Genomic DNA, 23,783 nt, shown 5'->3' with positions numbered 1-23,783 from the left:
TACATGCACATTACACATATACAGCTCTACTGTGTACACATACAGCTCAGCTACATGTACATTACACATATACAGCTCTACTGTGTACACATACAGCTCAGCAACATGCACATTACACATATACAGCTCTACTGTGTACACATCCAGCTCAGCTACATGCACATTACACATATACAGCTCTACTGTGTACACATCCAGCTCAGCTACATGTACATTACACATATACAGCTCTACTGTGTACACATCCAGCTCAGCTACATGTACATTACACATATACAGCTCTACTGTGTACACATCCAGCTCAGCTACATGTACATTACACATATACAGCTCTACTGTGTACACATACAGCTCAGCTACATGTACATTACACATATACAGCTCTACTGTGTACACATACAGCTCAGCTACATGTACATTACACATATACAGCTCTACTGTGTACACATACAGCTCAGCTACATGTATATTACACATATACAGCTCTACTGTGTACACATACAGCTCAGCTACATGCACATTACACATATACAGCTCTACTGTGTACACATACAGCTCAGCTACATGTACATCACACATATACAGCACTAGTGTGTACACATACAGCTCAGCTACATGTACATTACACATATACAGCTCTACTGTGTACACATACAGCTCAGCTACATGCACATTACACATATATACAGCTCTACTGTGTACATATACAGCTCAGCTACATGTACATTACACATATACAGCTCTACTGTGTACACATACAGCTCAGCTACATGTACATTACACATATACAGCTCTACTGTGTACACATACAGCTCAGCTACATGTACATTACACATATACAGCTCTACTGTGTACACATACAGCTCAGCTACATGTACATTACACATATATACAGCTCTACTGTGTACACATACAGCTCAGCTACATGTACATTACACATATACAGCTCTACTGTGTACACATACAGCTCAGCTACATGTACATTACACATATACAGCTCTACTGTGTACACATACAGCTCAGCTACATGCACATTACACATATACAGCACTACTGTGTACACATACAGCTCAGCTACATGTACATTACACATATACAGCTCTACTGTGTACACATACAGCTCAGCTACATGCACATTACACATATACAGCTCTACTGTGTACACATACAGCTCAGCTACATGTACATTACGCATACACAGCTCTCCTGTGTACACATACAGCTCAGCTACATGTACATTACGCATATACAGCTCTACTGTGTACACATACAGCTCAGCTACATGTACATTACACATATACAGCTCTACTGTGTACACATACAGCGCAGCTACATGCACATTACACATATACAGCTCTACTGTGTACACATACAGCTCAGCTACATGTACATTACACATATACAGCACTACTGTGTACACATACAGCTCAGCTACATGTACATTACACATATACAGCTCTACTGTGTACACATACAGTTCAGCTACATGTACATTACACATATACAGCTCTACTGTGTACACATACAGCTCAGCTACATGCACATTACACATATACAGCTCTACTGTGTACACATACAGCTCAGCTACATGTACATTACGCATACACAGCTCTCCTGTGTACACATACAGCTCAGCTACATGTACATTACGCATATACAGCTCTACTGTGTACACATACAGCTCAGCTACATGTACATTACACATATACAGCTCTACTGTGTACACATACAGCTCAGCTACATGTACATTACACATATACAGCTCTACTGTGTACACATACAGCTCAGCTACATGCACATTACACATATACAGCTCTACTGTGTACACATACAGCGCAGCTACATGCACATTACACATATACAGCTCTACTGTGTACACATACAGCTCAGCTACATGTACATTACACATATACAGCTCTACTGTGTACACATACAGCTCAGCTACATGCACATTACACACAGCTCTGCTGCAGACATATATAACACACACATACACAGCTCTGCACCACGCACATCACACACACACAGCTCTGCTGCATACACATAACTTCAGCTCATCCAGCAGCGATCACAACCAGCACAGCAGAGTCCTGCATACACTGAGCAGATGAGCCTAGAGCAGCAGCCCCTGATCATGTGACTCCTCCTCCTCCATGTGACTGATCACATGACGGTGACATCATCGCAGGTCCTGTAAGCACAGCTTTGTGGATGGAATTATATATATATATCTATGGTCACTGTAGAGCAGGTAACCCCTTCAGTACCTTATATGTTTAGGATTACGTTTTTTGTTTTATTTACTCCAGGTTTTTCCATCTTATAAAATAATAATATCATTTTGCGCCACCGTCGCCAACGAATTCTACAGAACTTAACATTTTTTAACCTCACAATTCGGAGAATTCGGCACTGGTCTCCTGTAAGATGGAGCCGCTACATTCATTGTCTATGGAAACCTCCGAACCCTTCACCTGTCACCTCATCGGGGGTCAATGTCCTCCACATCAGACATCTGTAACATCGTCTCCTCTTCTTCCCTTCAGGTTTCTCCAAACCAGGATCCTCTGCTGATATCTTCTATATAAGAGAATTCTCCTGGATGACCCATCAACCATGGAGAGAGACAGGAACAAGATGGCCGACAGGATCATAAACCTCACCCTACAGATACTCTTCCGGCTTACTGGAGAGGTGAGGGATTCTGGGAGTGATGTCACATGACCTCATTCTTATCTATGTAATAGATGGATATGACAGGAGAGGTGAGGGATTCTGGGAGTGATGTCAAATGACCTCGTTCTTATCTATGTAATAACAGATGGATATGACTGGAGAGGTGAGGGATTCTGGGAGTGATGTCACATGACCTCATTCTTATCTATGTAATAACAGATGGATATGACTGGAGAGGTGAGGGATTCTGGGAGTGATGTCACATGACCTCATTCTTATCTATGTAATAACAGATGGATATAACTGGAGAGGTGAGGGATTCTGGGAGTGATGTCACATGACCTCATTCTTATCTATGGAATAACAGATGGATATGACTGGAGAGGTGAGGGATTCTGGGAGTGATGTCACATGACCTCATTCTTATCTATGTAATAACAGATGGATATGACTGGAGAGGTGAGGGATTCTGGGAGTGATGTCACATGACCTTATTCTTATCTATGGAATAAGATGTGATTTGATTGATAATCTGTTTTCCTATAGTCTCCTCAACAACACAATATGGGGGTATCTTACGCCCCTATGCGCCCACGGGACGCAGGAATTTTAATAACAAAAAACATAGCCCTTCCCATATAGCCCAAATAATGGGCGTACTTACAGTGAAACATCAGAGTAATTATAAAGAAATAAAATAAATACTAGGGAGGGAGATTTGTGTTGCTGAGGAGACTAAGGGAAAACAGATTATCAATCAAATCACATCTTCCCTAGCGTCTCCGTCAGCAACACAATATGGGGATATAGCAAGGAGAATACCCCATAGGGAGGGCCTCAATGCTTAGAAGTATTAATAACCGAGAGAGGAGAGGATAGCCTGGTCTGCATCCTGTAATAACGAAAAAATGTAACAGGAGTAGACCAAGTAGCATACAAACAAATTTGTTCTATGGGAACTGAACATCTTTCAGCCCAAGAAGATCCAACAGATCTGGTAGAATATGCTTTAGTAAAAGCAGGGGGATCTAGATCCTCCAAAGTATAACAAAAATGTATACAGTCACAGATCCATCTAGATATGATAGGCTTAGAAGCCTTTTTACCTCTAGATGGACCGTGAAAAAAAACAAAAAGATTTTCTTCTTTCCTAAAAGTAGAAGTTCTCTCCAGGTAAGTTCTCAAGTAACGAACTACATCTAGATTCTTAAGTAACTGATCCTCTTCATCATGAAGCGTAGGTAAGGCAATAACTTTGTTCGTTTTTTGGAAAGAAGCACACTTAGGAAGAAAGGTAGGGAGAAATTTCAGCAGGACCTTGTCCTTGAGAAAGATAGTATAAGGCTCTATAAGTATAAGTTATGGCCAGTAGAAATGCTGTTTTAAAAGAAAGTAATTTAAAATGAATGTCCTGAATGGGTTCAAATGGATGATCTGAGAGCTTCCTTAGAACTAGGGGTAAGTCCCACGGAGAGACAGGTCCTAGAATCCTGGGTCTTAAGCGAGAGACTGCTTTTATGAAGCTCTTAATTTCAGGAGGGAGCAGAAGTCTTCTCTGAAGAACAGCAGAAAGGGCTGAGACCTGTACCTTGAGTGTACTTGGTGATAGGCCCTTCTCAAACCCATCTTGAAGAAATTCTAGAATTTCAGGAATTGTTGGGATGGAGGGATCAACACCTTTGGACTGACACCAAGCTAGGAAAATTCTCCTTATTCTAGCATAAGCTTGGTTAGTAGCTTTACTCCTTGAGCAAGTTAAAGTGTCCAAAATTCTTTCTGAATAGCCCTTGGCCATCAAAAGGGTGCGATCAACCTCCAGGCTGTCAGATTGTAAGATCTGAGACTGTGACAGATCCGTGTTCCTTGTGTCACTAAATTCCTCTTCAGAGGAAGAGTCCAATATATCCCCTGACTCATGGTCATGAGCAGGGGAAACCAGGATCTTTTGGGCCAGAACGGAACTATTGCGATTACTGAGGACTGATCCTGTTTGATTTTCCTCAAAACCTTGGGAATCATGGGCACAGGAGGTAACACATATGCTAGGCTGAATGTCCACGGAATGGTCATAGCATCGACTGCTAACGGGTTATTTGTCGGATACAAGGAGAAAAATTTCTCGAGCTTTGTGTTGTTCCTGGTGGCCATCAAGTCCACTTGTGGAATACCCCACCTCTCTGTTAGTTCTTGAAAAATTAACAGATCCAGGGACCATTCTCCTGGTAGTACAATGTCTCTGGACAGACAATCTGCTAGCACGTTGTGTGTTCCCCTTATGTAAACTGCTGATATCCCTGATACCCAGTTCTCTGCCCAAGACATGATCTTTTCAACTTCCCCGAGTAGAATCTGAGATCTTGAGCCTACCTGCTTGTTGATGTAGTATACGGATGCTCTGTTGTCCGTCTTGATCTTTACTGCTTTGCCCTTGAGACCGGGGGCAAAGTGACTTAAGGCTAGATAGATCGCCCTCAATTCTCTGGCATTGGATGACATCATCCTTTCTGCCTGCTTCCAAGTTCCTTGAACTGATTCTTGAACATGTGGGCTCCCCAACCGATGCCTGAAGCATCTGTGGTAAGTATGATCCAATTTGGCTCCTCGAATTGCACGCCATCTTGAAAGTGAGTCCACCAGGTTCAGACTGATGCAGACAATGTCATCTTGGGGTCTAGGCTGAAAAGAGATCGGTTCCACTGACCGAGAACTGCAATCTGCAGGGGTCTCAGGTGCCAGAGGCCCAAGAAACAGCCTCTATTGACGAGGACATTAGACCGAGGACTTTCATTTGGGTTCTTATCGAAATCTGACGTAGTCTGAGTAGATACCTCACAGCCACTAATAGGCGGTCCCTCCTTTCTTGGGACAAGTGTAGTGTCATCGGAATTGTGTTGATTTCGTAACCAAGAAAGGATCCTCTTGTGGATGGAACAAGATGAGACTTTTCCTGATTTACTATCCAGCCTAGACAATCTAACAGTTCGAGAGTAATTTGAACAGGATTCTCCAATAACTCTCTTGATTCTGCTAATAGCAGCCAGTCGTCCAGGTATGGAATTATTCTTATTCCTTTCACCTGAAGATGTGCCATTATGGCAGAAACTACCTTCGTAAAGATGAAGGGGGCTGTAGAAATTCCGAACGTAAGGACTCGGAATTGAAGGTGCAATAGGATTCCCTGAACCCATACTGCAATTCTCAGATATTTCCTGAAGAAAAGGATGAATTGGGATGTGAAAATATGCATCCTTTAGGTCTAAGGTTGCAAGAAAATCTCCCGTCTGAAGTATCGTCTTCACTGTACGGATTGTCTCCATTCTGAATTTTTTCTTTGCAATGAACTGGTTTAGATATCTGAGATCTATTATTAACCTGAACTTGCCTGATGGCTTGGGAACTAGGAAAATGGGTGAATACACCCCCCCCCCTCCTACTTAAGAGGGGGATACTGGTTTTACTGCCCTTAGGGCTAGAAGTTCCAGAATAGACTCCTCCAGTATCTCTCTCTTTGGAGAACTCAACTGGGGAGATATTACTACTCTCTCTCCAGGGCACTGATGAAGAGGTGGTAGATACCCGTGAGAAATTAAAGAAAGGACCCACCGGTCCTGTATAATCTCCTCCCACGCCGAAATAAAAAAACGGAGATGTCCCCTCCACAGGAAGACGCTACCCGTCAAAAATCGGGCTTCTTAGTTGCATCTCTGGATGCTTCGGAACCTCTCTTGTGACCCCTGCCTCTGCCACGAGAAGAAAAACCGCCACGTCTTGATCTTGGAGGGGAATATTCCCTGGCTTTGTATCCCCTTCGAGCAGTCTTCGGCTGACGTAAAGACTTGCCCTTGCGATCCGAAACTCCCTCCATTATGTCATCCAGTTGAGGACCGAATAAACGTCCTGGAGAGAATTCCAGATTGCAGAGCTGGAACTTTGAGGTCTTATCCCCTTCCCAAGGACGGATCCACAAGGCTCTACGAGAGGCTACGGAGAGATCCATAGACCTGGATGCTATGGTAACCTGCTGTAGCGCCGAGTCTACCACTAAATCTATTGCCAAGTTAACCTTCCTAAAGTTATCCAGGATGTCATCTCTTTCAACACGGAATCAATGTCGTCCTGTGCTTTGGACAACCATCTCTTTAAGGTCCTGGTAACTTCGTGAGTAGCGGCAGCTACCATGTTGAAACCGGCAGCGGTAGAGTAAGCTCTTTTCAGAGTATTCTCAATCCTTCTGTCCATCGGATCCTTTAAGTTGGACCCATCTTCTGCGGTTAAAATTGTCCTTTTGGACAATCTGGAAACAGCGAAGTCCACCTTGGGAGGGTCCATCCAGGTAGAAGTGTCCTCTTCAGAAAAAGGATACAATGTGCAGAATCTTTTCGCAAGAATAGGGGCTGTCAGGATCCGGACTGGTATGCAGTGAGGACACTGGAGATGGATCCTCTGTGTCAGTGAGGTGATGGCGTGGGCCGTACCAGGGGAACGGAATCTAAGGGGTTACTGGTTTTCACCAGAGCCCGCCGCAAAGCAGGATGGACTTGCAGCGGCAGGTAACCCCCAGGTCGTTCCACCCGATAGCGATTCAACTCCACTGACAGCTGAGACAGGTGCGGTACACAGGGACAAGGCAAGAGCAAGGTCGGACGTAGCAGAAGGTCAGGGCAGGCAGCAATGGATCGTAGTCAGGGGCAACGGCAAGGGTCTGGATACACAGGCTTGAGATACACAAAATGCTTTCTCAGGGCACCAAGGTAACAAGATCCGGTGAGGACAGGAATGGGAAGTGATTAACAACTGATTGGGCCAGGCACCAAATTAGTGGTGCACTGGCCCTTTAAATTCCAGAGAGCCGGCGCGCGCGCGCCCTAGAGAGCGGGGCCGCGCGCGTCGGGACGTGACAGCCGGGGAACGGGACAGGTTAGTGGATTGGGATGCGACCCGTGGGCGGGCGCCTCCCGCTACACGGATCGCATCCCCGCCGGCAGTGACAATGCAGCGCTCCCGGACAGCGGGTCTGACTGGGGCGCTGCTGGCAGGAGAACGCCGCGAGTGCTCCCGGGAGGAGCAGGGACCCGGAGCGCTCGGCGTAACAGTACCCCCCCTTAGGTCTCCCCCTCTTTTTGGAGCCCAGGAACCTATGGATGAGCTCCTTATCGAGCTCCCAAGACCTCTCTTCGGGACCACAATTCTCCCAGTCAACAAGAATTTTTTTTTTACCTCTGACAACCTTGGAGGCGAGGATTTCTTTTACCGTGAAGACATCAGAGGAGCCAGAGACAGGAGCAGGAACGGTGATCTTGGGGGGGGGGGGGAAAGCGGTTAAGAACGAGAGGTTTGAGAAGGGAAACATGAAAGGAGTTAGGAATACAAAGAGAAGGAGGAAGATGAAGCTTGTAGGAGTTGATTTGACTTTTGACTTTAAATGGTCCAGGGTAACGTGGACCCAGCTTGTAGCTAGGAACACGAAACCGGATATATTTGGCAGAGAGCCACACTTTGTCACCAGGAGCGAAGACAGGAGAAGTTCTTCTCTTTTTATCTGCATGTCTCTTCATTCGAGACAAGGCCAGTAGGAGCGACTTTTGAGTCTCCTTCCAGATAATGGAGAAGTCCCGGGTTACTTCATCCACAGCAGGAACTCCAGAAGAAGTGGGAATGGAGGGGGGGGGGGGGGGGGCACAGAGGGTGATGGCCGTACACCACAAAGAATGGGGATTTGGCGGAGGATTCAGAATTTTTGAAATTGTACGAGAATTCAGCCCAGGGCAGAAGGTCGACCCAATCATCTTGGCGGGAGGAGACAAAATGTCGCAAGTAGTCACCAAGAATCTGGTTTACTCTTTCCACTTGTCCATTGGATTGGGGGTGATAGGAGGACGAGAAATATAATTTGATCTTTAATTGATTACAGAGAGCTCTCCAAAATTTTGACACAAATTGAACGCCTCTACAATATGACAATATGCGTGGGAAGCCCGTGAAGAAGAAAAATGTGCAGAAAAAATTGCTTCGCCAACTGTGGAGCAGAAGGAAGGCCTGGAAGCGGAATAAAGTGAGCCAGTTTGGAAAAACGATCAACGACCACCCAGATGATGGTGTTGCTATGGGATACGGGAAGATCTGTAATTAAATCCATGGCAATTTGGGACCATGGTTGCTCAGGGACGGGCAAAGGAAGGAGGAGTCCAGCAGGCTTCTGGCGAGGGGTTTTATCCCGGGCACAAACAGTACAGGCCCGAACAAAATCAGTAACGTCACCCTCTAGTGTAGGCCACCAATACAGATGGGAGATTAGCTGAATGGACATTTTAATGCCAGCATGACCAGCCAGGTGAGAAGAATGCCCCCATTTGAGGATCTCGAGGCGAAGGCGTGTAGGAACAAAAGTCTTTCCAGGGGGGGGTTGCCCAAGTGAGGCTAGAGCAGAGGAGACCAGGCACTCAGGTGGTATAATATGCTACAGAGGGGCTTCAGACTCAGAGGCATCAGAGGGACGAGAAAGGGCGTCAGCTCTGACATTCTTGTCAGCGGGACAAAAGTGTATGTCGAAGTTGAAGCGGGCAATAAACAACGACCATCTAGCCTGGCGAGGATTCAGACGCTGAGCGGACTGGAGGTAAGACAAATTCTTGTGGTCAGTATAAATGACAATGGGGTGTTTGGAACCCTCCAATAGATGTCTCCACTCCTCAAGTGCTAACATGATGGCCAGCAGTTCACGATCTCCAATAGACTAGTTCTTTTCTGCCGGAGAGAAAGTCTTTGAGAAAAAACCACAAGTAATATTACGTCCGGTAGTGTTTTTTTGCAGAAGTATGGCTCCGGCTCCGACTGAGGAAGCGTCTACTTCCAGGAAGAATGGTTTCAACGGATCAGGTCTGGATAGAACTGGTGCAGAGGCGAAGGCAGTTTTGAGACGATTGAAGGCCTCATCCGCTTGTGGAGGCCACGACTTAGGATTAGCATTCTTCCTGGTCAGAGCCACAATAGGGGCCACAATGGTGGAGAAGTGGGGAATAAACTGTCGATAATAGTTGGCGAATCCCAGGAAGCGTTGAATAGAACGGAGTCCAGAAGGGTGTGGCCAATCCAGAACCGCCAACAGTTTATCTGGATCCATTTGAAGCCCTTGGCCAGAGACTAGGTAACCTAGGAAAGGAAGACTGTTGCATTCAAAGAGACATTTTTCTAATTTAGCATACAGGTGGTTTTCACAGAGTCTTTGGAGCACTTGACGGACATGACGACGGTGTTCCTCTAAGTTAGAGGAAAAAATCAAGATGTCATCCAAGTAGACCACAACACAGGTATACAATAAGTCCCGAAAGATCTCATTAACAAAATCCTGGAAGACACAGGGGCATTGCAGAGCCCAAAGGGCATAACTAGATATTCAAAATGTCCATTTCTGATATTGAAAGTGGTTTTCCACTCATCACCTTTACGGATGCGAATAAGATTATACGCGCCCCTTAAGTCCGGTTTGGTGAAGATTCTTGCTCCGCGTAGACGGTCAAAGAGTTCGGAGATCAAAGGCAGGGGATAGCGGTTTTTGATGGTAATCTTATTTAAACCGCGGTAGTCAATACATGGACGTAAGGATCCATCCTTTTTAGAAACAAAGAAGAACCCCGCTCCAGCAGGGGATGAGGATTTCCGAATAAAACCTCTCTTTAGGTTCTCCTGGATATACTCCGTCATGGCTTGAGTCTCTGGGGGTAAATCCTGCCACGGGGCGGAGTGGTACCAGAAAGGAGGTCAATGGGACAATCATAAGGTCTATGAGGAGGTAAGATCTCTGCTTGCTTTTTGAAGAATACATCTGAAAAGTCCTGGTAAGCCTTGGGAAGGCCCGGTAAAGATGAAGCCTCAGGGGTTTGACAAGTGGGAGCAGATGTGAGGCATCGCTTGTGACAAGAAGGACCCCAACTTTTGATCTCCCCGGTGGTCCAGTCGAGGGTAGGAGCATGACACTGGAGCCACGGCAGGCCGAGAAGAACTTCAGAGGTGCAGTTAGGCAGAACAAAAAATTATATTTTTTCATGGTGAAGTCCAATGCTCATGGGCAGGGGTTCAGTGCGATAGCGCACAGTGCAGTCCAATTTCTCTTCATTTACAGAAGAGATAAAGAGCTGCTTGACGAGATGGGTTACTGGAATACTGAACCTATTAACGAAAGAGGCCAAGATAAAGTTTCCTGCAGAACCTGAGTCCAAGAAGGCCACTGCTGAGAAGGAGGAGTTGGCTGAAGGAGAAATCTGCACAGGTACAGTCAGGCGTGGAGAGGCTGAATTCACACCAAGTGTCGTTTCACCCTTGTGAAGTAGGTGCGTGCGTTTCTCCTGACGCGGAGGGCGGATAGGACAGTCTTTTAGGAAATGTTCGGTACTAGCACAGTACAGGCACAAATTCTCATTTCGGCGGCGAGTCCTCTCTTGTAGGGTCAGGCAAGACCGATCCACTTGCATAGCCTCCTCGGCAGAAGGCACAGGAACAGATTGCAAAGGATGTTGGAAGAGAGGAGCCGGGGAGAATAACCTCCTGGTGCGAACAAGATCCTTTTCCTGTCGAAGTTCCTGGCGTCTTTCCGAGAAACGCATGTCGATGCGATGAGTTCTGACAGATTAGCAGGAATTTCTCTTGCGGCCAGGACATCTTTGATGTTACTGGATAAGCCTTTCTTGAAGGTCGCGCAGAGGGCCTCATTATTCCAGGACAGCTCTGAGGCGAGGGTGTGGAACTGGATGGCGTATTCAACCACAGAAGAACTCCCTTGGACAAGGTTCAGGAGTCTCGGCTGAGGAAGCCCGGGCTGGCTCCTCATAAACACGACGTACTTCAGAGAAGAAGGACTGTATAGTAGCGGTGGCGGGATCGTTGCGGTCCCAAAGCGGTGTGGCCCATGACAAGGCCTTTCCAGACAGGAGACTGACCACTAAAGCCACCTTTGACCGTTCAGTAGGGAATTGGTCCGACATCATCTCCAGGTGTAGGGAACACTGGGACAGGAATCCACGGCACTGTTTAGAGTCCCCATCAAACTTGTCCGGTAGAGACAGGCGGAAGCTGGGAGCAGCCACTCGCTGCGGAGGAGATGCAGGAGCTGGCGGAGGAGATGATTGCTGTAGTTGCGGCAGAAGCTGTTGCAGCATAACGGTCAGTTGAGTCAGCTGCTGTCCTTGTTGCGCGATTTGTTGTGACTGCTGGGCGACCACGGTGGTTAGGTCAGCGACACTAGGCAGCGGGACCTCAGCGGGATCCGGACTGGTATGCAGCGAGGACACTGGAGGTGGATCCTCTGTGTCAGTGAGGTGATGGCGTGGGACGTACCAGGGGAACGGAGTCTAAGGGGTTACTGGTTTTCACCAGAGCCCGCCGCAAAGCGGGATGGACTTGCAGCGGCAGGTAACCCCCCAGGTCGTTCCACCCGATAGCGACTCAACCCCACTGACAGCTGAGACAGGCGCGGTACACAGGGACAAGGCAAGAGCAAGGTCGGACGTAGAAGAAGGTCAGGGCAGGCAGCAATGGATCGTAGTCAGGGGCAACGGCAAGGGTCTGGATACACAGGCTTGGAATACACAAAATGCTTTCTCAGGGCACCAAGGCAACAAGATCCGGCGAGGACAGGAAGGGGAAGTGGGTTTATATAGGAATGGGAAGTGATTAACAACTGATTGGGTCAGGCACCAAATTAGTGGTGCACTGGCCCTTTAAATTTCAGAGAGCGGGGCCGCGCACGCCGGGACGTGACAGCCGGGGAACGGGACAGGTGAGTGGATTGGGATGCGACCCGCGGGCGGGCGCGTCCCGCTACGCGGATCGCATCCCCGCCGGCAGTGACAATGCAGCGCTCCCGGACAGCGGGTCTGACCGGGGCGCTGCAGGCAGGAGAACGCCACGAGCGCTCCAGGGAGGAGCAGGGGCTTTCTCAGGATTTCTAAATTCCCTATTTATTAAGGACTTCTTGGGTTCATCAAATGAGAACACCCTGGGTCCCTTACAAGTGGAATGACCCTCTTCTTCCTCAGGCGGACCTTTGGTCTGAACCAATTTAATGAGCTTTTGGATACGTTCAATAGGGAAAAGGGTGCGAGAAGAAAACCTTTCCTCCTCAGAATCAGTCGAGGGGTAAGCCTCGTCTAATACCATAAACTCCTCTCCCATGGAATAAGTATCCTTCCTAGATCTTTTGGCTTTAAACTTAGGAAGGGACAATTTATCCTCCAGCTTCTTGAAGGAGTCCTGCACCCATATGACGACGTCTCTGACCGTCGGTTCATCCGTATCCATGGGGTTTGGTCTGCAGCTGTTACAATCGGCATACGAATAATTATCCGGAATGGGGATATCACACTTTACCACCACCAGCATTACCCCCGGATTCCAGGGAACACTAAAGGAGGCAAGAAAAAAATTACATTAACAAAGATAAAAAAATATCAAGGGTATAAAGGCAAGAGAAACAAGCCTACATAGAAACCAGAAAGGTTGCAAGTCAGCAAATATAAACAGCAAAAAATATCAAGCTAATCTCTCTTCTCTAGGAAGCACCTCCACACAGCAAGAGGCAGAACAAAGGAATTACTGGGTTTAAATAGATTCAAAAACCCGCCAAAGTTAGGCCACGCCCCCTCCAGATCACCTGACCTGGGATACAACTAAATCCCTATCTAGGGTTCAAAACTACTCTCTACTATCTACATAAGGGGGGAAGCAAAGAAACTTATAGGATGAATCAAGTTATATTTTGATAATAGAAAAGTATCTTTTGGATTAAAGGACCGGAAGATACACCATATGTACTTCCGGCCCGAACCTGCGCGCACCACACTCACACACAGAAATATGCGAGTGCACAGAGCGTCCCTGCAGCGTTAGGACAAAAAAGACTCTGATGTTTTACTGTAAGTATGCCCATTATATGGGCATGTATTTTTGTTATGAAAATTCCTGCATCCCGTGGGCGCACAGGGGCGTGAGACACCCCATATTGTGTTGCTGACGGAGGCGCTAGGGAACAGATGGATATGACTGGAGAGGTGAGGAATTCTGGGAGTGATGTCACATGACCTCATTCTTATTTTTGTAATAACAGATGGATATGACTGTAGAGGTGAGGGATTCTGGGAATGTATGTAGTGATATTATGATGTGTCTCTCCATACACAGGATTACACAGTGGTGAAGAAGTCCTCTAGTGGGTGCTTTCGGGCCCCTGTGTGTGAAGGATGGGGAAGAACCCTGAGCCCAATCCCGGGGCCCCCACTTCATTCCCCGTTACATGAGGAAATTGACAAACAGAAGATCCGAGAACTTATCAATAAGATGATGGAGCTGCTGACTGGAGAGGTGACCCTGCTGGGACATTATACAGTAATGGAGGGGTCTGGTGATGACTGGAGAGGTGACACTGCTGGGACATTATACAGTAATGGAGGGGTCTGGTGATGACTGGAGAGGTGACACTGCTGGGACATTATACAGTAATGGAGGGGTCTGGTGGTGACTGGAGAGGTGACACTGCTGGGGATGCTGGGACATTATACAGTAAGGGAGGGGTCTGGTGATGACTGGAGAGGTGACACTGCTGGGACATTATGCAGTAATGGAGGGGTCTGGTGATGACTGGAGAGGTGACACTGCTGGGACATTATACAGTAATGGAGGGGTCTGGTGATGACTGGAGAGGTGACACTGCTGGGACATTATACAGTAATGGAGGGGTCTGGTGATGACTGGAGAGGTGACACTGCTGGGTCATTATACAGTAATGGAGGGGTCTGGTGATGACTGGAGAGGTGACACTGCTGGGACATTATACAGTAATGGAGGGGTCTGGTGATGACTGGAGAGGTGACACTGCTGGGACATTATACAGTAATGGAGGGTCTGGTGATGACTGGAGAGGTGACACTGCTGGGACATTATACAGTAATGGAGGGGTCTGGTGGTGACTGGAGAGGTGACACTGCTGGGGATGCTGGGACATTTTACAGTAAGGGAGGGGTCTGGTGATGACTGGAGAGGTGACACTGCTGGGAATGCTGGGACATTATACAGTAATAGAGTGGTCTGGTGATGACTGGAGAGGTGACACTGCTGGGAATGCCGGGACATTATACAGTAATGGAGGGGTCTGGTGATGACTGGAGAGGTGACACTGCTGGGACATTATACAGTAATGGAGGGGTCTGGTGGTGACTGGAGAGGTGACACTGCTGGGGATGCTGGGACATTATACAGTAAGGGAGGGGTCTGGTGATGACTGGAGAGGTGACACTGCTGGGAATGCCGGGACATTATACAGTAATGGAGGGGTCTGGTGATGACTGGAGAGGTGACACTGCTGGGATATTATACAGTAATGGAGGGGTCTGGTGGTGACTGGAGAGGTGACACTGCTGGGAATGCTGGGACATTATACAGTAATGGAGGGGTCTGGTGATGACTGGAGAGATGACACTGCTGGGACATTATACAGTAATGGAGGAGTCTGGTGATGACTGGAGAGGTGACACTGCTGGGAATGCTGGGACATTATACAGTAATGGAGGGGTCTGGTGATGACTGGAGAGGGGACACTGCTGGGACATTATACAATAATGGAGGGGTCTGGTGATGACTGGAGAGGTGACACTGCTGGGACATTATACAGTAATGAAGGGGTCTGGTGGTGACTGGAGAGGTGACACTGCTGGGACATTATACAGTAATGGAGGGATCTGGTGATGACTGGAGAGGTGACACTGCTGGGACATTATACAGTAATGGAGGGGTCTGGTGATGACTGGAGAGGTGACACTGCTGGGAATGCTGGGACATTATACAGTAATGGAGGGGTCTGGTGATGACTGGAGAGGCGACACTGCTGGGAATGCTGGGACATTATACAGTAATGGAGGGGTCTGGTGATGACTGGAGAGGTGACACTGCTGGGACATTATACAGTAATGGAGGGGTCTGGTGATGACTGGAGAGGTGACACTGCTGGGAATGCTGGGACATTATACAGTAATGGAGGGGTCTGGTGATGACTGGAGAGGTGACACTGCTGGGAATGCTGGGACATTATACAGTAATGGAGGGGTCTGGTGATGACTGGAGAGGTGACACTGCTGGGAATGCTGGGACATTATACAGTAATGGAGGGGTCTGGTGATGACTAGAGAGGTGACACTGCTGGGAATGCTGGGACATTATACAGTAATGGAGGGGTCTGGTGATGACTGGAGAGGTGACACTGCTGGGACATTATACAGTAATGTAGGGGTCTGGTGATGACTGGAGAGGTGACACTGCTGGGAATGCTGGGACATTATACAGTAATGGAGGGGTCTGGTGATGACTGGAGAGGTGACACTGCTGGGACATTATATAGTAATGGAGGGGTCTGGTGATGACTGGAGAGGTGACACTGCTGGGAATGCTGGGACATTATACAGTAATGGAGGGGTCTGGTGATGACTGGAGAGGTGACACTGCTGGGAATGCTGGGACATTATACAGTAATGGAGGGGTCTGGTGATGACTGGAGAGGTGACACTGCTGGGAATGCTGGGACATTATACAGTAACACCACTGGAGGGGTCGGGGTGATGACTGTATCATTATGTGTCAGGTTCCTATAAGGTGTCAGGACGTGGCGGTCTATTTCTCCATGGAGGAGTGGGAGTATGTAGAAGGACACAAGGATCAGTACAAGGATCAGGTGATGATGGAGGATCAGCAGCCCCTCACATCACCAGGTATTAGACATGACTATATACACACGTCCTTTTATTATTTGTATGTAAGGATGGACTGTACATGTCCTGCACTGCATGTTTTGTACGGTTTAGTTGATGATGCATCATTGCAACAAAGTGTTCAGGGAGAATCAGTGACACCTCCAACAATGTACATGTCTAGTTTCGACCACAGGCGCTTGTCCTCATCCCCCTTAATGGACACTTCTCATTCCTGTTTCCTTGTGTGTAACCAGTAGAGCCGCTATCTGTACAAACAGTGCAAAGCAGGTAGTTTAGGTATTGGCAGCCTATAAGGGTTGATCTGAAAGAGAAGAAGGTGGATGGTGCTCCATGTGTAGGCCCTCAGAGTCAGGGTGGGGGGAAGGGAACAGTCTACAGCCGCTTACCAGAGCAGGTTGTGTGGACTCACACAGAACAATGGATAGCGCATGTACGGTGTCCATTTTAGGACATCGTCAGTTGTCAGCCGTACCTCCGTCCTCCGTCAGGCAAAACACCGTCTCGCCTCCTCCCTCGGACCAATCTCCGTCAGGCATCGACAGCAACTCCCTCCTCCCTCCTTTGTCATCTTAAAGTCTCTCATCCAAAACTCCGTCATCCTAAAGTCTCTCATCCAAAACTCCGTCATCCCTCAGATGAAAAACCTTCCTGCTGTGTAGCAGAGCAGAGTCACTGTCGGCTCTCTGCTATACGGGTTCTGCTGTAGATGCTATTTAATGTCGGCTCTGCTATACAGTGCTGTGCAGCGTCAGCTCTGCTATGCAGCAGGAAGTTGCATCTGAGGGAGAATCGTCTGAGGCATGACAGCGTTTTGGATGAGGGTCTTTCGGATGAGGGAGTTGTGACTGAAGCATGACAGCGATTGGTGTGAGGGAGGAGGCGGCACGCCGCTTTGCCTGAAGGAGGACGGAGTTGTGGCTGACGACTGACGGCGATTGGTCTGAGAGAGGAGTCGGGACGCTGTTTTGCCTGACTTAGAACGGGGTTGCGGCTGACGGCGATTGGTCCAAGGGAGGAGGAGGGACGTTGTTTTGCCTGACGGAGGATGGAATTGCGGCTGACGACTGACGGCGATTGGTGTGAGGGATGAGGCGGGACGCCGTTTCACATGACGGAGGACGGAGTTACAGCTGACGATTGACAGCGATTGGTCTGAGGGAGGAGGCAGTATGCTGTTTCACCTGACGGAGGATGAAGTTTTGTCTGACGACTGACGATGCCCTAAAATAGACACCGTACGCATGAAGATTGTAAACGAGTCGTCCACAGCCTTCCTGGGAGGATATGAGCAGAAGAGTGACTGGAGGTGCAGGAATATAATCGGTGCTGGACGCGTGGAAGCAGCAGGACAGCAGATGTAAAATCCAGGTCTGTTTATTCAGAAAAGATGCAACGCGTTTCACTGCACATGCGCAGCTTCATCAGGCATGTCAGGTACGGCAATCACACAGGTTATATACCTGCAAGGATTAACCCTTCACAATAATGATTCTCAACTTCACATAATGGTATCAACAAACCAAATTATTTCATTGCACAATATCTATATAGCTAACCAAATTAACAATATAATCATAAATAGACACAAAAAAAGACATAAAAAACATTTCTCATATGCAGAACATACAAAAACAAAATTGGAGCATAGAAATTTTGTTAACTGAGAGGCGATCAGCTTACGATAATGATCCAACAAGGGATCCTATCCACATCTCCTGGCCCATTAAACAAACAAATAATAGCATGAACAGACTGGACGGCCCAATATCACCGCACATGACGGGAAGAAGAAACAGATGGATTCACAAATCACCACAGGTAAGGGAAGATATAGGAATTAACTAGTGGACATTTTCTATGGATTCATTAAAGGAGTACTCCGGTGGAAAACTTTTGTTTTTTTTAAATCAACTGGAGTACCCCTTTAAAACCATGAGGGGTCAATGTAACAAGTTTGTGTATCCAAAAGGACTCACGGTTTATTAACCTTGGAATCTGTTTGCCGTTTCTGGTGGAATTGATTCAAGTACAGTGGTCCCTCAAGTTACAATATTAATTGGTTCCAGGACGACCATTGTATGTTGAGACCATTGTATGCTGAGACCATAACTCTATGGAAACCTGGTAATTGGTTCTGAAGCCACCAAAATGGCATCCAAAATAGGAGAAAGTGAGGATTAAGGAAAACTTAGTAGAGAACTAATACAGATAAAGCAAATCCTTACATATAAAAGTAATAAAGATCTGCTGGGAGCTGTGATCACTGTCTATGTAGAGGACAGGAGCTTCTTTAGGGTCCTGTACAGTACACAGTGTCCTAAAAAAGTAAAACAGAGCTGCCCTCACCTGGTGCCCAAAGGAGCAGCTAACCGTGGCACAGGTAAAGAGTAGTACAGAAGATATAGTACAGAGCATGTAGTACCACCATGTACTGTAGGGGGCCCTACTGGACAGCCAGTCAGTGCATGCACTTCAGTAATACAGGTGTTTTACCAGTAAAATGTCCCGCCCCCCCCCCCCCCCCCCCCCCTGCGCGATCTCCCTGCAGCACCCGCATTCTATGCAGGGCTTTGTCTCCAGTTTCGGAAACCTTCGGGTTTCTGGGACTGGGGACGTGACGTCACGCCATGCCCCCTCCATTCATGTGTATGGGAGGGGGCGTGACGGCCACCACGCCCCCTCCCATAGACATGAATGGAGGGGGCATGGCATGTTTAAAAGGATTTAAAAGTGGTGGCACTATTATTAATCCAATGGCAGCACAAACATCGGTTCTTCATACACGGAGAACAATCATATTCCATTACGCCAATGGTGTTCATCTTTGAAGGTTTTTAGAAAGTCTGTATGTAATATTAGGTATTTTTGGACTTAATTATTTTAGTATAGGGTCATTTTTTATGATGAGCCAGTTTTTTGGAGAATCTTTTTTTATATTAGACGCTTTTGAGTTATAATTAGTTATGAAGTTGAATTTCAAGGGGTACTCCGGTGGAAAACTTTATTTATTTATTTATTTTTTTAAATCAACTGGTGCTAGAAAGATAAACAGATTTGTAAATGACTTCTATTAAAAAATCTTAATTCTTCCAGTAATTATTAGCTGCTGAATACTACAGACGAATTATTTTCTTTTTGGAACACAGAGCTCTCTGCTGACATCATGACCACAGTGCTCTCTGCTGACATCTCTGTCCATTTTAGGAACTGTCCAGAGTAGGAGAAAATCCCCGTAGCAAACATATGCTGCTCTGGACAGTTCCTGAAATAGACAGAGGTGTCAGCAGAGAGCACTGTGGTCATGATGTCAGCAGAGAGCTCTGTGTTCCAAAAAGAATTTCCTCTGTAGTATTCAGCAGCTAATAAGTACTGGAAGGATTAATAGAAGTCATTTACAAATCTGTTTAACTTTCTGGCACCAGTTGATTTGAAAAAAAAAAAAAAGTTTTCCACCGGAGTACCCCTTTAAATCTATGTTCAGTAGAACTTTAATTTTGTTTTATTACATGCGATTTTTTAATAGATGTACTGACCAGATCTGATTGTTTTTTTCATCACACACCCTATTGTACGCCTCAGTTAAAAGGGACAGTAGCCTGCGCATCAAATCAAATTCCACATCTGACGTACAATTCCTACGGATGCGCATGTACTGTCCATAGGACACGCCCCTAAGCCAACTAGGGTAATGGGCAATATCTAAATGTAAAAAATATTGACATCTACTGTCTTAAAAAATGTTCTCGTTGCCAAGGATCCATCTTCAGTTATATAGCTGTATATAACTGAAGAGGGGTTCTTGGCAATGAGAACATTTTTGAAGACCGTAAATGACAAAAGTTTTTTACATTTTGAAATTTGTGCTACTATTTGTTTGTTTAAAGGGCCAGGAGATGTGGATAGGATCCCTTGTCGGATCATTATCGTAAGCTGATCGCCTCTCAGTTAACAGAAGTTACATGTACTAATTTTGTTTTTGTATGTTCTGCATATGAGAAATGTTCTTTTATGTCTTTTTTTGTGTCTATTTGTGATTATATTGTTAATTTGGTTAGCTATATAGATATTGTGCAATGAAATAATTTGGTTTGTTGATACCATTATGTGAAGGTGAGAATCAGTATTGTGAAGGGTTAATCCTTGCAGGTATATTACCTGTGTGATTGCCCTACCTGACATGCCTGATGAAGCTGCGCATGCGCAGGAGGGGTGTTAGGAGTAGTTAGGGAACATAGCCTGAGGTAATTGAGAACAGTTTCTTTGGTGACACTTGAGTATGTTTTTTCTTGGTGGTCCTTGGAGGTTTTAGTTTATTTTTTCTCTGTTACATTCTGTCTGTCTCTGTGGATACATTGTTATCTTATTTATTGACTACCGTATTTATCGGCGTATAACACGCACTTTTTAGGCTAACATTTTTAGCCTAAAGTCTATCTGCGTGTTATACGCCGATAAGCCGCTGCAGTTCAATGATTTAAAGCGGGCGCTTTAAATCAATGAACTGCAACGGCTTTGCAGGTGCAGAGACCGCCAGCGCTGCCGGCTTCTCTGCCCCTGCCTGTCCTGGGGTCTAGAGCGCTGCTGGCTTCTCTGCCCCTGCCTGTCCTGGGGTCTAGAGCGCTGCTGGCTTCTCTGCCCCTGCCTCTCCTGGGGTCTAGAGCGCTGCTGCTGGCCCTTCTCTCCCCCTGGCTATCGGCGCCGCTGCCCGTTCTCTCCCCCTGACTATTGGTGCCGGCGCCCCATTGCCAGCGCCGATAGCCGGGGGAGAGAAGCAGCGCCGGCAATGGGGCAGCGGCGCCGACAGACAGGGGGAGAGAAGGGGCAGCAGCACCCATTGCCGGTGCCGCTGCCCCGTTGCCTCCCCCATCCCCGGTTGTATAATAACCTGTTGCCGGGGTCGGGTCCGCGCTGCTTCAGGCCTCCAGTGTGCGTCCCCTGCGTCGTTGCTATGCGCTGCATGGTGCCGTGCAATGACGTCACTCGTCATTGCGCCGCACCGTGCAGTGCATAGCAATAGCAACGACGCATGGCACTGATAGTCAGGGGGAGAGAACGGGCAGCGGCGCCGATAGCCAGCGTGAGAGAAGCGGCGGCAGCAGGGCTCTAGACCCCAGGAAAGGCAGGGGGAGAGAAGCGGGCAGCGACGGCCTCTCTCCCCTGCCTTTCCTGGAGGTGTATCGGGGTATACACGCGCACACACGCACCCTCATTTTACCAAGGATATTTGGGTAAAAAACTTTTTTTACCCAAATATCCCTGGTAAAATGAGGGTGCGTGTTATAGGCCGGTGCGTGGTATACCCCGATAAATACGGTATATGGTCAGCGATGTGTTTGCATATTCTACTACTGACCATTGTTAATGTACGACAATGTTTTTTCTTTTATTATTGTTCCATAAATTGAGTCTAGCTGGATATGTTTAGCTCTGTCTGGGATATGCTGCACTTTGTTGTACCTCGATGTATTGAGACAATCCACGATTAGGAATGATGGTGAGAATGTTCCACAATGTCAAATCCTGGTATAATTCTTACACGAACAATTTATGAAAACTTTTTATTACTCAAAAATAATAAAATCTGTTTTATTTTTGGCAGATGACTGTACTAGGAGATCAGAGGGAAATTTGGTATCTTCATATTTTAAAGCAGAGGATCATATCATACAAGATCCATATGGAGAACTTTCCCTTATCCCAGATACACCCTCAGCCCTTCACAGCCAAGATCTGTCATATATTCCTTTTATACAGGTCCTAGCTTCTGATTCATTGCAACTTCTTAAGCAAAATACGAAGAAACTGTTTTCATGTTCAGAATGTGGGAAATCTTTTATTTCAAAATCAAAACTTATTACACATCAGAGAACTCACACAGGAGAAAAGCCATTTTCATGTGTACAATGTGGAAAATGTTATTCTCAGAAACCAGATCTTGTCAGACATCAAAGAATTCATGCAGAGGAGGAGACATTTTCGTGTTCAGAATGTAGAAAACGTTTTACCAAGAAATCACATCTTGTTGATCATCAGAGAACTCACACAGGGGAGAAGCCATTTTCATGCCCAGAATGTGGGAAACGATTTACTGTGAAATCTCATCTTATGAGACATCAGTTAGTCCACACAGGGGAGAAGCCATTTTCATGCCAAGAATGTGGGAAACGTTATGCTGACAAATCAACTCTTATTAAACATCAAGTAAGTCACACAGGGGAGAAGCCATTTTCATGTTCAGAATGTGGGAAAAGTTTCACCCAGAAATCGATTCTTGTTAAACATCAGAGAACTCACACAGGGGAAAAGCCGTTTCTTTGCAAAGAATGTGGAAAAACTTTTGTCTGGAAATCACATCTTGTTGAACATCAGAGAATTCACACAGGGGAGAAGCCATTTCCGTGCAAAGAATGTGGGAAAACGTTTACTCAGAAATCAACTCTTATCGACCATCAGAGAACGCACACCGGGGAGAAACCATTCTCTTGTGTAGAATGTGGCAAATGTTTTAAGCTGAAATCCATTCTTGTTAAACATAAAAAAATTCACACAGGAGGGAAGCCGTTTTCCTGTGAAGAATGTGGGAAATGTTTCACTCGTCAATCAGAACTTATTAAACATCAAAAAAATCACACAGGGGAGAAGCCATATTGAAAAAATACCGACAAATGTCTGGTATCAAAAAACGCAAATAGAATCTACATAAAAAGGGGTTTTGTGGGCTGAAACATTTTTATAGTACATGCCTCCCGAAAACAGGAACAAGGCAACACTCACCTCATCTGATTCCCCACCACTGCCGCTAAGGGGTCTTAAGGTTCCCGCTACCCTCCTCTTCTTCCTGCTTCTGATGATGACTTGTTTAGGCAGGAACTGCCAATCCTCCTGACCCAAAGGGGCTTCAACCAAGAAAACCCCTTTTAAGAGCTCATTCACACAAATGGATCCGCAGCGTATTTTACACTGAGGATCCACCGACGATGAACCCTACAATGTGCCTCCAGATGTGCCTGTCCAGAGCGGCAATCCGCCCATACAAACAGACACGCTGTGATGTGCGAGTCGCTGCACGGATACGCGCTTTACTTGCACACATTGCGGCTGCTCTCGGCCTAGCTTAGGGAGCAGGGGGAGCGGCCTCAATGTATGCGAGTATACTGCGCATCCGTGTGGTGACTCACACATCGCAGTGTGTCTGCTCGTAGCGGCAGATTGACGCTTCAGGCAGGCACATATGCAAACACACTTTAGGGTCCATCGTCAGCAGATCCACAGCGTAAAATACGCTGCGGATCTGTCCATGTGGACAAGCCCTTAAAGAGGTACTACGCCCCTAGACAAAAGGATATGTATGTTGGC

At 46.7% G+C, this 23,783-nt stretch overlaps 1 protein-coding gene across 4 annotated transcripts in view; it reads left to right on the top strand.

Moving 5' to 3' along the window:
- Positions 1–23,422, top strand: part of LOC130298168 (gastrula zinc finger protein XlCGF57.1-like) — a 29,975-nt gene extending 6,553 nt beyond the window's left edge. The window contains exons 1-5 of one of the 4 annotated variants that reach the window (XM_056551103.1): positions 1,925–2,193; positions 2,547–2,694; positions 13,849–14,028; positions 16,298–16,424; positions 22,027–23,422. In XM_056551103.1, coding sequence (XP_056407078.1) covers positions 2,617–2,694; positions 13,849–14,028; positions 16,298–16,424; positions 22,027–23,078 — 1,437 coding nt within the window. In that variant the 5' untranslated portion in view covers positions 1,925–2,193; positions 2,547–2,616 and the 3' untranslated portion in view covers positions 23,079–23,422. Of the gene's footprint in view, positions 1–1,924; positions 2,695–13,848; positions 14,029–16,297; positions 16,425–22,026 lie in introns of those variants that run through there. The other 3 variants (XM_056551090.1, XM_056551094.1, XM_056551083.1) reach the window with 3 other exon arrangements.
- The last annotated feature ends 361 nt before the right edge of the window (positions 23,423–23,783 follow it).

Source organism: Hyla sarda, chromosome 1 (assembly GCF_029499605.1).
Source record: "Hyla sarda isolate aHylSar1 chromosome 1, aHylSar1.hap1, whole genome shotgun sequence".
Taxonomy (NCBI): Eukaryota; Metazoa; Chordata; class Amphibia; order Anura; family Hylidae; genus Hyla; species Hyla sarda.
This window is presented reverse-complemented; position numbering and strand designations above follow the sequence as displayed.